This window comes from Episyrphus balteatus, chromosome 1 (genome assembly GCF_945859705.1).
Source record: "Episyrphus balteatus chromosome 1, idEpiBalt1.1, whole genome shotgun sequence".
Classification (NCBI taxonomy): domain Eukaryota; kingdom Metazoa; phylum Arthropoda; class Insecta; order Diptera; family Syrphidae; genus Episyrphus; species Episyrphus balteatus.
Window position 1 is genome coordinate 44,262,313 of NC_079134.1, and position 13,413 is coordinate 44,275,725.

General features: G+C 27.4%; 1 protein-coding gene across 7 annotated transcripts in view; it reads left to right on the plus strand.

Moving 5' to 3' along the window:
- The window catches only part of LOC129905842 (neural-cadherin-like), a 658,269-nt gene that overhangs the window by 270,894 nt on the left and 373,962 nt on the right, over positions 1 to 13,413 (plus strand). The window contains exon 12 of one of the 7 annotated variants that reach the window (XM_055981445.1): positions 6,356 to 6,493. The exons of the other annotated variants lie outside the window; for them this stretch is intronic. Coding sequence (XP_055837420.1) covers positions 6,356 to 6,405 — 50 coding nt within the window. The 3' untranslated portion in view covers positions 6,406 to 6,493. Of the gene's footprint in view, positions 1 to 6,355; positions 6,494 to 13,413 lie in introns of those variants that run through there. 7 annotated transcript variants of the gene reach the window in all.

Here is a 13,413-nt window from a genome sequence, read left to right on the forward strand (position 1 = left end):
AAAAATACATCTCATCTTGTTTAGTCAAGGAAAAAATGTTGCATCTATTTTAGAAAATGTGGAAAACTAACAAAAAGGACATACATACTACATTTATTCAAATACTAAGAACTTCCTCACTTCATTTTATAAAGTCTCTCTGTCCTTTCTATATCTTTTTACAACTCACTGATATGTGATTGTGTGCAATTTATCATTCGAGTAAAAATAGATGAAGGCAATGTACAAGTACAGTACATGAGAATCGGACAATTTGATTCAATGAAATGGATTTGTGTTGCTTTAAGGATACGAATATACGAGTGCATGATGATGTGAATATGTGCTGTTGCTTTTTTTTTTGAGAAGAGAAGACTATATGGTACATTAAAGGGCTTTTATGTGTCTTTCTCAATTTTTTTTTTTATTTTTTTGTTAAAATGCAAATGATGCATGTATATTTTTCTTTTCAAGTTTTCTACCCAAAAAGAATGAAGGAAAAAGGACACTTTTGCTATAAAAATACATGAAGACATATAGTATTTTTCTTTTATCAGAAGTAAAATGTTAGTGTTAAAGTGATCGATGGTTCAAAGTGTATAGTGTTTATTTATTTTCTAAAGGATATTTTTTTTCTGCTTGTACAAATAAATTGTGTATAATTTAAGGAAATAGTCGTTATTCAAGAGTTATATGTATGTGATGACGACGATGAGTAATGTGTTGTGATAAGTTAAGAATGACTAAATGGAAGTTGTCAAGAGAAGGCTTTATATTTTTTCATTCTGCGTTATTAATGGTTACAGCAAAAAAAAAAAATTAGTGACAAATAGAATTGTTTTCGTTATTCATGTAGTACTTAAAAGAAAATTGTCTTCAATCTTCATTTGGAAAGAAAAAAAAATATAAAGCATTAGTCTGAAGCACATACTAAATTTAATTGAGAAACATTGATTTTTATTTTTATGTGCGTATGTAAGGCATTAAAAGTCCTATAAAAATCAAATTTATTACGCATGTAATGTAATTTCTATCAAAACAAAATTAAGGATATATGAAAAAAAGTTAGGTTTCTCTTTTCTCAAGGACTGTTTATGTTGTGAATTTGAATGATTTCTAGAAAATGGTAAGAAAACAAGTTCAGAATATTGAAAATATTAATTTTATAATTTATGGTTGGTAATTTATTATCAAAGACTTAAAAAAAAAGGAATAATGGAAATATTCCTTCGACCTTATTTTATAATATAAACCCAATTCGGAGCCCTGTATAATTCGTGTTTATACATACCTCAGTTGTATAAGTATTTAGGTATTTATGGTCAGTTTAATAAATTGCTTCACTAAATACGATTAATGGAACACACTTTCAACCAAAAAAACCAACTCAAATGTTATATCCTTAACAGATAGGTTTTTGGTTACAAGTTTATTCGTCGGTCGTCGGTCATATTCTTACATTATTTGGCATCAAAACCATTATACCGAAAGCCATAGAAATCCAACCAACAAAAAAAGTACCTATTTACGAAAAAACCATCTGAATTCTCTCCAATATTGTACTCAATTCCTCACTTCAATTTAGATAAACGACATTGCAACTGAAAATAACATTACCACTAATGATTTTCAATTTATTCAATTCTTTTGCCAAATATTTCCCCGAAAATGAACTCAGTAAATTAAATTGAATACAAAAAACAAAAAACAAAAACAAAAAAAAAAATGAGAAAACATGGTTCATGGAGCACTAACATGATAACAAAATGCCGTATATGTACGTAAGGTATATACGAAACATATTCGATTTTCATCGTCTGCTTTCCGTGTGTGTATATGACTTAAACAGGAGTAAACAAGAGAATCCTTACTGTTTTTATTTTTTTTTTTGTTTGGTTGATAAATTTCTTTTAATCCTTTGAAATTGCTGCATTTAATATTACATTCGAATGAGAAAGGTTCAATTGTCAGTTCCAATTGACAAGCTTTTACTCTTTTTCCTATAAACTTATCACACACATACACACATAAAAAGTTCTCTTTGACATATCATTGAATCCAAAACAAATTTTCCTTCAACGAAAACCAAAATAAAAAGTAAAATAAAAAAAAAAAAAACATCCTTCGAAAAGTTGAACGGAAAACTAAACTAAAGGATCATTCATTCAGTTGTGCATCCTGAACATCATTTGTTGGGATTTTTTTTTACTTTTTTTTTGTGGAAAAGGAAACAACAAAAACCCATATCCTGCAAATGACTTTTCAAAACAAATGTCATTAGTTAACCGCGGTAAGTTGTTGGCATCTAAATGTGTATATATGTTTGTGAGTTTTTTTTTTGGCAAAAAAATGAGCATTTTCATTTATTTTCTTTTTCTTTTGATCCTTTGAAATTAAAACAAAAAAAAAAAAAAATTGGGTAGATACTCATAGTTAAATGGACCAAAAAAAAAAAAAAATTGTAAAACGGAAAAAGGATTGGAAGACCCATTATTTTATACTTTCCGGTCTTCAGTTTATGAAATCAACAAGCATCAGGATTTCAGAAGAGCCAGTTAAGAGAAAACAAATAATCGTGTGCAAAAATTTTGACTTCCGAAAAATGATTACACTGGAACAAAATCTTGTAAAGAATATATGTATAACGATTTATAAGACTCAATACAAAAAAAAACTTAATTTTGTAAAACCTAAAATTTTGAAAACTTAACATCCCGAAATTTTAAAATTAAGATGGCCTCATATTTCAAAAACTTTTAAAATTAGAATTCCTTGTCAATTTTAGGCAGGCAATTGATTGGTTTTGGCTTTCAGATTCTTGGTTTTCGTAAAGATTTTGGGTTTTATGGATTCTGGGTTATTTTTTTGGGCAAGATTTTCGGCTTTGAAAATTTTTAGTTTTTTGGCATAAAATTTTGGGTTTTGTGGATTTTCGATGTTCTTGTAATGTGTTTTTTTTTTTTTTTTTTGAATTTTTGACGTTCTGAATTTTATATTCTAAAAGCTCGGATTTTCGAGATTATTTTTATGTTTTCTGTATTTCGTGGCTGGTTTTTAGACTTTATATTTTCAGTCATAAATTTAAGGGTGAGTTTTCTGGCTTTTAACTTTGGCAGGTTGAAATTTTACAGTTTTTAGATTTTTTTTGCAAAATATGTATATTTGAATTTTTTGGGTTTTTTATCTTAGACTTCGAGATTTCGTAAACTCCAAAAACAATTATTTTTTAAACTTATCTTCAAAAACTTTTACCAAAAGAACATAAATTTTTATTAAGATAATGCATATTTTTGCTTCAGTGTAGAATAAGAATGAAAACGACGACGGGTATCTAGAATATTGTAGAGATTAATTTCTACCAAAGACTTTTTCTCGAAATTTTCCTCCATGATTCACCTGCAGATATACATACATAGTACCTCCAATATAAAAAAAGAGACCAAAAATTAAACAAAAAAAAGAAGAAATGGATTCGTTGAGGAAAAGAAAAAACAAACAAAATGGGACTGTTGATGAATGTTCTGGAAATTGTTTATTCTTTGTTTGTGCATTAAGCCAAATACAGTTCGAGTACTTTTTTAACAGGATTTTTTTTTTCTCAGGTAAATTTTGAATAAGGACTTTGTGTGTGTGTGGCTATTTTTTTTTTTTTTGTGGAGGAAATGAAGTGGAATATTTGTGAATTATGCAGAGAAACTAATTGAAAAGTATTAAGAGATTCAATATTTTTTTTTGTTTATTAATTTCATTTTTCTCTGATTTTTCTTTGATGGAAATTAAATGCATATGATTTGTTGATTTTATGGAAGTTGTTTAAGGTTGTGGTTTTTGGTGTATATATTTGGGTCAGTATTTTAAATTAAATAACCCCTTAGAAAAAATATAAAAGTTTATAGTCCAAAAACTATAAATAAACATATTTCAAACAAATTAGAACAAGGCTAATTCTCGGAAGAAACAATGTTCTAATTTCATAGTAAACCTTGTCCCAAAAGAAAATCAATTTATTATTTAATTCAATTAGCAGAATGAGAAATATTGTTGTTTTTCTAAATTAATATAATTCACAGTAGTTAAAAGTAATTTCAAATTCGACGTCATTTCGCTTGGGGTTAATTCAACGCTCCTTTATTAACACTCCTATTTTTGGACGCTTAGTGATATTTTAGGTTCTATTCATCCTAACTAAGGTTCTGCTTTTTAAACTTTTCTAGACTTGAAAATTGTGATTTGAAATATCGAATAAAAACTATCAATCTATCGATAGTTGTAAAATACTCATTCATTCGATAGTTTTTAATCATTCATTCATTTAGTTATTAGTTCCATTCGATAGTTTTTCATTCGAATAGACTTTTTTATTCGATAGTTATTTCATTCAAATAATTCTTTTGTACAATTGTTCCTTCATTTGAATAGTTTATTTTATTCGATAGTTTATTCATTCGAATATTTTTTTTTATACGATAGTTTTTCATTCAAATAGTTTTTTTATTCGATAGTTCTTTCATTCAAATAGTTTTTTTAAACGATAGTTTTTTTCATTCGGAGTTTTTTTATTCGATAGTTTATTCATTCGAATATTTTTTTTTATACGATAGTTTTTCATTCAAATAGTTTTTTTATTCGATAGTTCTTTCATTCAAATAGTTTTTTTAAACGATAGTTTTTTTTCATTCGGAGTTTTTTTATTCGATAGTTTTTTCATTCAAAAAGTTATTTTATTCGATAGTTTATTTGATAGTTTTTATCCGATAGTTTATTCGATAGTTTTCACTCGATAGTTATTATTCGAATGAATAAATGAATGAACTTTTCGATAGTTCCCATCACTAGTTAAAATATACTATCCCACGTTCTCAAGAACCTCGAGTTATATTTCTGAGTTGTCTGGTAGATTTCAGGTATAAGGAGTTTTCTACAAACACTTTTGCTTCTCTAAAGTTTTACAGAGGCAATATTATTAATCTGCTTATAACACTGATACATTTATTGTGAACTCAACACTACTCTATTTGGTTAGAGCGTACGTTCTTCAAATCAATTAAATTTCTTTTAAAATCATTAAAAGTCGTGAAAAAGAAAGACAAAAATAAATAACTATATAGATAACCAACTCCCTAAGTCAACTATAAACAAGAACAAAGAATATAAAGAACGACCAACCTGTGTAAAAATCACACCTCCTTCGAGATATAATATAATATCCGCCAAACGGAAATCAGCCATTGCCCAGGACGACACGGTTAAATTACGGCGCCAAATCCCATTTTTCACTTAATTCGAACTCTCTCTCCAAAAAGGTGATGGAGAAGAAGATATTCATTCAATCTTCTCCTCAAAGTGAAGGGTCTGCGTGTGTCTCCTATTGAATCTTCTTATCATGTTCAAAAACAAAAAACCCTTCATACTTTACTTCTCTTTTCTTCCAAACAACCACAAGAAAAATAATTCTTCTGAGAGAAAAATAAAAAAAAATTGAAAAAAGAAAAACGAAAATTTTATCAATTTAAAATTGCTCGTATAATGTTCTTTAAAAAAAAAAGTGAATACAGTTAGGATAGGTAAAGAGACATTCTCGTCTTCTTCTTCGTTTTTCATCGTCGTCGTCGTCTGGGTAATCGTTTTTTTCTTTATTTTTTTTTTTATTTTTTGTTGGAAAATACAAGAAAAAGTATTCAACAAGAAAGGACATCTGAGAAGACTAATAACACGGTGTGTAATGATTTTCTTTTTGTATTATTGTATCTTAAAGAAAATATATCTTTTCCGTCTTTCCCTCTTTCTTAGTTAGACGGTAAAAGTATACAAAACCTATTTTCCAGTTTCCATTGCGTATACAATATTTTTTAACTTTTATTTATTTTTTTTCCTTTCGTTCTTAACTTTTTGGTTCATTTTTTTTTTCTTTACCGTCAATGAAAATGAAAAATGAAAAAGAAACAACAAAAAAAAAAAAATGTAATTTCAAAAAGAATGGAAAATTCTCCGATCTCTTATCGTTTTGGGAATGAATGCACGGTGATATAGAATGTATAGAAGGTGCTTTTACGGTACCTAGTACCTTACCTAGTAGTCAGTCATACATACCTTGGGGAAATCAACTTTTTTTTTTCTAGGGATTTTTTTTTTTTTTTTTTGAGGAAATATAATAATAATAATCTTTGCTCTTTCTTCTCCTTTTATTCACTCAGTTAGAGATTTGATTGAGGGTTTCATGTTTTAAAGACAAACAATTATGATGGTTTCTTGCGCGCATTAATATCTTTGTCTTTTTTGTTGTTTCGTTGCAATGATATTTTCTTATAATTTTCTACACTAAACAAACAAAATTAAAAATGTTAATTTTTATTCGTTTTTTTTTTTTTCTTTGCAGGTATGTACTTTATTGTGATAAATCTAAATTTGTACCAACTTTTGAAGTAGTGAGTATAAAATGTGTAACGGATTTTTCAATAAGCATTTGTAAGATCAATATTTCAGAATTTCAGTACTATCAAGAACCAGTACCTACTCAATAATGGTACTGTAACATGAAAAAGGTATCGGTGCCAGTATTTTTCAAGACCCAAGTACTGGAAACATACATAAGTATCAAAGTACCTTAGAAATATTTTTTAAAATTTGTACTATATAATGAGTACCTCTCAATTACTTGATAAGTAATTCAATTTGCTATGTGCATAGTTGTTCTGTCAAACAATATCATTTGTTTGTTTTATCAAATAAAAAAATATTTAATATTAAAATTTAACAAAAAATAGAGTACGTACTATAACTCATCAAAAACTTAAAGTACTGTTCAAGTTTAATATAGTACCTACTTATAAAACCTGAACAGCAATTCTTTCAAACAACTGTACAAGTTTGTTGGAGAATAAGTACTCATTTTACAATGATGTACTTAAAAAACATTCAGTACAATTTCGATTTTCCTACTTATCAGTACGAAGTACTGAAGTACAAATACAAAGTCTTGGTACTTGAAAGCATTAAAATATTTCTCAAATTTAGGGGCAAACTGTATTGAATCGATTTTGAAATGATCATAAGGGCCAACTTAATTACAAAATTTCGATTTTAAGGACCATCCTAGCGTACTTCATATAAGTTTTGTTCACCCTCTTAAGAACGTTATTTAAATTGAATACATTTAAAAAAAAAATGTCTCCTTGAAATCAAAAATGCTTCAATGCATAAAATATAAATTCTTTATTTAAATTTTAAATTTATTATTTTGTCCTTTTTACTCTGGTATTTTAATACAACTCACACCTTTGCTATAGAAAAAAAAAAACAGAATCAAGAAATAAATTTCAAATATAAATTCAACAAAGAAAGTAATAAATTCTGATATCAAAATAAAAAAATAAATTCCAAGAATGTTTTATAACAATTTTCTAAAGAATTAAAAATAATAGCTTATTCCCTTGAATTGGTAAAGGAAAATAATCTCTAAAAATGAAGGTCAAAAAATGCCAGCAGAAAAAAAAAATTAAATAAAATAATAAATCATTGTGTTGAATTTTATCTCCAAGGAGCTTTTACAACTAATTAAATATTAAAATTAAGTATATCCTTGCAATCTGTTTCAAAATCATAAAACAGACATTGTTCTCTTGGTGAAAAGAGAGCCCCTATATTATACATTACCTTGCCCCTATATGAAATTTGTCAACCTTAAAAAACTCGTAGTCCTTTTTTTTTTTTCTGTTGATATATGCCCTATGGCAAGAATCAACAAGAAAAAAAAATTAATAGAAAGCTAATTGAAAAAGGTATGGCATTGACAAAAACAAACAATATTTTTTTTTATTTAATTCTAAATTAAAATCCTTTTTCTCGAAGGTATATTTTATTTTGAATGAAAACAACTAAAATAAAAAACCAAAGGAGAATAGAAATGTATCCTGATTACAGTCTAGACTCCAGACAACTGGTCGCTGTTTAAATGAGTGTAACTTGTGGAAGCTCTCAATTTCACTCACTGCCTATCCCATTATGAAATGAGAAAGAAAAAAAACAAATCCCAAATGCCACTTAGGATAATTTCTCAAATATTAAAAAATAAAAAAAAAATATCAACGAGAAAAAAGGATTAAGGCAATGATTTTTCTTTTAATTGTGGTAAACACTTAGAAAAAAAGAAAGAAAAAGAGAATGTCCTCTTTATAAAAGGATTAAAGTGGATGTAAGGGAATGATGTTGGAAATTGTTGTCGTCATGGGAATAACATCTTTTTCATTATAAAATAAAAATTAAAATAAAAAAAAAAAAATTAGCAAGAAAATAAAATGAAAAAAAAAGACGAAACGAGATCAGGGAAAAAGAGATTTCCAAAGAGAAGCACTTGCATAATAGATGCCATATGGCGTTCATGCTCCAATTACCTAAGAGATTTTCTAATTCACTTCTTCTTTAAAGGCTTTGCAGTGTGACTGGCTCGTAATTTATGCGCACACATATACCAACACATTTGAATCAAGTTGAACAGTATGGTGCCGAAGAAGAGGATTTTGTACGTCAACACAAAAAATATATAAAAACGAAGAAAAAAAAAAAAAGTTTAACATTTTCAAATTAATTTTACAGTTTTGAAAACAAGGTCTTTTGGGAGAATGAGATTATATATGTAAGCTTTACAAGGAAAATAAATGCTTTTAAAAGCATTCCTTTAAAAAATATATGATATGTTAGTATTAAAAGGTATAATGTTAAAGATGGATAATAAAACCTTAGACAATTTTATTTGGTTTGGGGTTATTACTTTGAAATTATATTTTATATTGCGTTTGTTTTTAATGAAAATACTGATCTGATAAGATAATGTTAATTAACAAACAAATAAATTTGTATGCTTGTAATAAGCAGAGAAGGTTAAGACCTTTTAATCTTAAACACAAACAGGAGCTAAGAGTAAAACAAAATGAATATTTGAGTTTGTGAAAATTAGTTTCTAATGAAAAACAATTAACTCCATTAATAATCTCTTAGTAAAAAATTTTTTAAAAAATTATTATTAACTGATAAAAAATTCATTCGAAATTCGAAAAAGAAATTCGAGGAATACTCGGGTTGCAGTTCAACCGTCACCATTGAATACCACCTTATCAAGCTCACTTACAGTTTGAAAGTTCTATGAAATCCAATAAGAACACCATTTTGCATGTCTGGCGTTCCAGGTGCTCAATTTTCTGCAATTTTATACTCGAAACAGCTAAAAGTAAAATATATACATGTGTGAAAAAATTTTTAAATCAAAGTTTAGTCCAAAACTTAAATGCAGTATACATTTTTCTCAATATTCCTCCTAGTTGAAAAAAAAAAAAATGCTTGACTAGGTGGCACATACTTACTCTTATATTAAAAATTGCTTAATATACTAAAGAAAATAATAATTTCATAAAAGAATATTTTTTATTGAATTTTATGAGAAATTTATTAAAAATTGAAAAGTAATTTAAAATTAAATAAACATCTCATTAAGTGATTTTTAACATCCAAACGATAATTGCCAAAAAAATGTGTATACCAAAGAATTAGAATTTAGAATTCTGTTGTTTTTTTTTTTTTTTGATAATCATTTTTATCACAAAACAAAACCGACTTCCATGGATCAAAACTGGGTTCCAGTATTCCAATACAAAATTGGTTCACTCAGTCCAAAGTTATGATTTATGAGGTAACAAAAATAAAAAAAATACATATGAATTGAATACCTCCTCCTTTTTGGAAGTATCGGTTCGTAAGAGCTGTTAAAAAAAATTGTTTTTTTATGTACAAATTTTCAAAAAAAAAAAAAATTAAATTTGAACATTGTTCAAAAAATTAACTAATCCAATTTAAAAAAATTGATTTTTTAAACAAAAACTTGAATTTTTTTTGAAAATATATGTTTGAAGTATTAAAATTTTGACATTTTAGTACAAAAATGTTCATTAAAATCGATTACGTTGTTGACGAGAAAGTTAGCCATCAAGAAAAGTGTTCTATGGCAAGTACTGTTAATAACAGTCCAGCAAAAATGGTTTTTATTTCAAAACTAGGATCTAATTTGCAACATTGCATGCATTTTGTTAAATCAAAATCGTAAGAGCCGTTTTTGAAAAAAAACTACCGTAGTCCCTAACTTATTCTATTCTACCTATAACGCTGGTATAAAGGAGTTCACTCGGGCGTATACGTATCCAACACAAGCATTTCTAAAACAGTAATTGTTAAGATTACCAACATGTTTTGCAAATGAAATAGAAAATGCTTTGACTAATATTTCTAGAGCAATCTAACGTTTGGAGAATTAAACACGATGTTTAATTGAGGAGCCAATTGGAGGTTAATTTTAATTCGATTAATAAATGGGAAAAGAAGTTCAATAAATTTATAATTATTATGATCACAGTTGAGTTAATAATACATTTTGAAACTAAATGATTTAAAAATGCTTCCAATTACATTCAAATTAAATTACTAATAGTAATCTACAGTCAAATAAGGTAAAAAAAAGGGTAAAACTCGGAATGAATGCTGATAAAAATTTTTTCTGCTAAACGTTTTTGCATTCTTTAACTAACCTCAAAAGCCTAGCCCTAAAAGGCTAATTTTTTTGGTAACTGCATATCTTTCTTTGGATATTCTATAGCTTATGTCAAAAATCTAAAAAAAATCTCATGTCCGCAAATCATGTATCATATTATGTGATGAGTATATAATACCATTTTCTATTGTTGCTTATTTCGTAATTCTAAATTTCGCTGTTTGACCTTGAAAATCGCGACTTGCGGACTTGAGATTTTTCTAGACTTTTGAGGTAAATTTTAGAATGCCAAAACGAAGATATTGAACATACAAATTTCAATTAACACTCTTTCCGAGGTAAAACCCTTATTTGACTGGTCTATAATTCATCAGTACATAATTATAATTAGAAGTTTCCTTCGAAATTGGCAGTAATTGTGAATACATTTTTAATTTAATTTGGTTATAAAAGACAATTCTAAGAACATAATGACAAGTGCCTTTTTATCTACATTCCTATGTGACAAGCAATGTTAGTTAAAAATTCAAAGTAAATATAATCGAAGGTTTACTTTATGAGCAATTACTTAAATTTGTATCCCTATCTCAGTTTACCACGAATAAACTTGCACTTATTATCTCAATTAATCATTGAAAATTGCTTTTCAATGGAAAAGTAAACTCCACTTTTAAGAAATAAGCTTCACTAATAGGTTACATACGTATCATGTAACAAATAGTTACACCATGATCTAAAGATTCTTCAATAAAAAAAAAAATTTCTTTTTATAAAATTTCGTTTAATTTCATACAACTTTAGCTTCTTATAAGAAATTTAAAAGTTTCCGTTTTGTGGCGGAAGTAGAGTTTAAAAACTTTTCCATATGAGTATAGTTAGGTGCACATTCAACAATATTGTATCCATGAAGCATACATATATTCTTTATAATTGCATTGATTTTTGCCCCAAGGCTTCAAAATAACCTTCATATAAAAGACCCGAAATAACACCAAGAAAACCGCAACAATAAGAAAAAAAAAATAATATATACTCCCTAAACTATTAGTAACAAGATATGCAAGTGTATATGTGAATATATCTTACATTATCATGACTTTACACAAACACATGTGTGAGAAGAAGAAAAATGTAATACATCCGTCTTCATCCTTCAATGTAGGTACTTACGTTATATTTGTTCGAAACTTAAAGAATCACCATCACACTACCCACCACTACTTTCTTGCTATTTCTTCATTTTTATTCGTCATCCTTTCACATCCACCGCACACTCTCCTTTTCCAAGAAAGGAAAATATTCTTGCACTCAATTTACTTCGATGAAAAATAAAACTTAAAAACTTAAAAAAAAATAAAAAATAAAATATTAAAAAAAAAAAGTTTTCATTGGTCCATTGGGTGCAGTAAACTCTCACATCTTCTTATATAGAAAAAATAAAAGTGTGTGTGTGTTTTTGAAAACGATGTTCATCATTTTGCGTCATAGTCTGTTTGACACGACACATGATGTCGTGCTTGAAAGAAGAGAGAAAGCCAAGCAAAAAGGCGAACGGAAGCGATGATTTCTATGGATAATTTGCCAGACATTGAACAGAATATCCTTTTTGAAATAGTTTTGTTGTTGTTTTTATTTTATTTTCTATATTTTTATTTTTTTTTTTAAAGTTTTCACTAGGAAAGTTCTTTTGGCAGGATTGGTTGAGTGTATGTTAGTGTGTGGCATTTTGGTGTGAATAGGTTCTGATGTTTGCAAAGTCATTCAGAGTGATGATGATAATAATGATGCTGATGGGCGAAGTGCAGCTTTTTACCCCCAAACAACAAAAACAAAGTCTATAACTCTGGGACTCTAGGACAACAAGGAATCAGTAATGTGTGCATTCTCTGTCAAAAGCATTAATAATAATTTATCAGTATATACACACACACATCCATATACTCCTTAAAGGATATCACAATGCAAATAGACGACTACGAGACGTTGCTTTGCACAATGGGGACACTTTTGAGATGTGTGTTTGGAGTTGATAGTTGGAATAGTGCGTCTTGTGATGCATATTTATAGCTTTTAGGTGATACACAATAGAATGATGATATGGTGTTGTGTGTGTATTATTGTGTTTGTTGCCTTTGTCGCGGTGTTGAAACAATAATAATATTTATGCATCATTTATTTATACGTTCATATATGAACTGAAATAGAGCGCGAATTCTTAACATTCATCATCAACTCGTCACTATTTGTACGGGGAGTACACACATGAATATGAGTTTTGTTTACTCATAAAGAGTTTTTTTTTTTTTTTTTTAATTTTTCATTCTCTGTAAAACAATGTTCATTTGAATTTGTGTCAAACTAGGTATTACACTATTTGTCTACAGCAAAGAGGGGTTTACATTCAAAGCATATGTGCAATGTTGAGATCCATCAAAAGAGTTTTGTTAAAATATGAGACAAAGATGTTTTAATCAATGCAAACAATGTTTTTTTTTATTTTTTTTTTTTTTGCATTTCAAAATTATGTTATTTTGTATTTAAAAATTTGCTATTCTTAGAGAGGAAAATTTAATTTTCTTGAGATATTCAAGTTAAAAAAATATAATATATTTTCAACAAAAAAAAATTAATATAATTTTTAAACAAAATTGTTTGCATGCAATAAATATAACATTATTACCTACATCTTAAAAATACTTTCAATGTAATGAATGATGATAAGAATTTAATACTTGTTTGATATGAAAATTTTTTTAGGAATTTTTCCAATTTTTTTCGAACTAATTTAAGAGTTCCCATATTTTTTGAAATTTCATCAATTCATTAAAAGATTTTAACTTTTTATAAGTACTTCTTTTGCTTCCATTTTTTCTGAATTATATTTGCTTTACTACCAATGT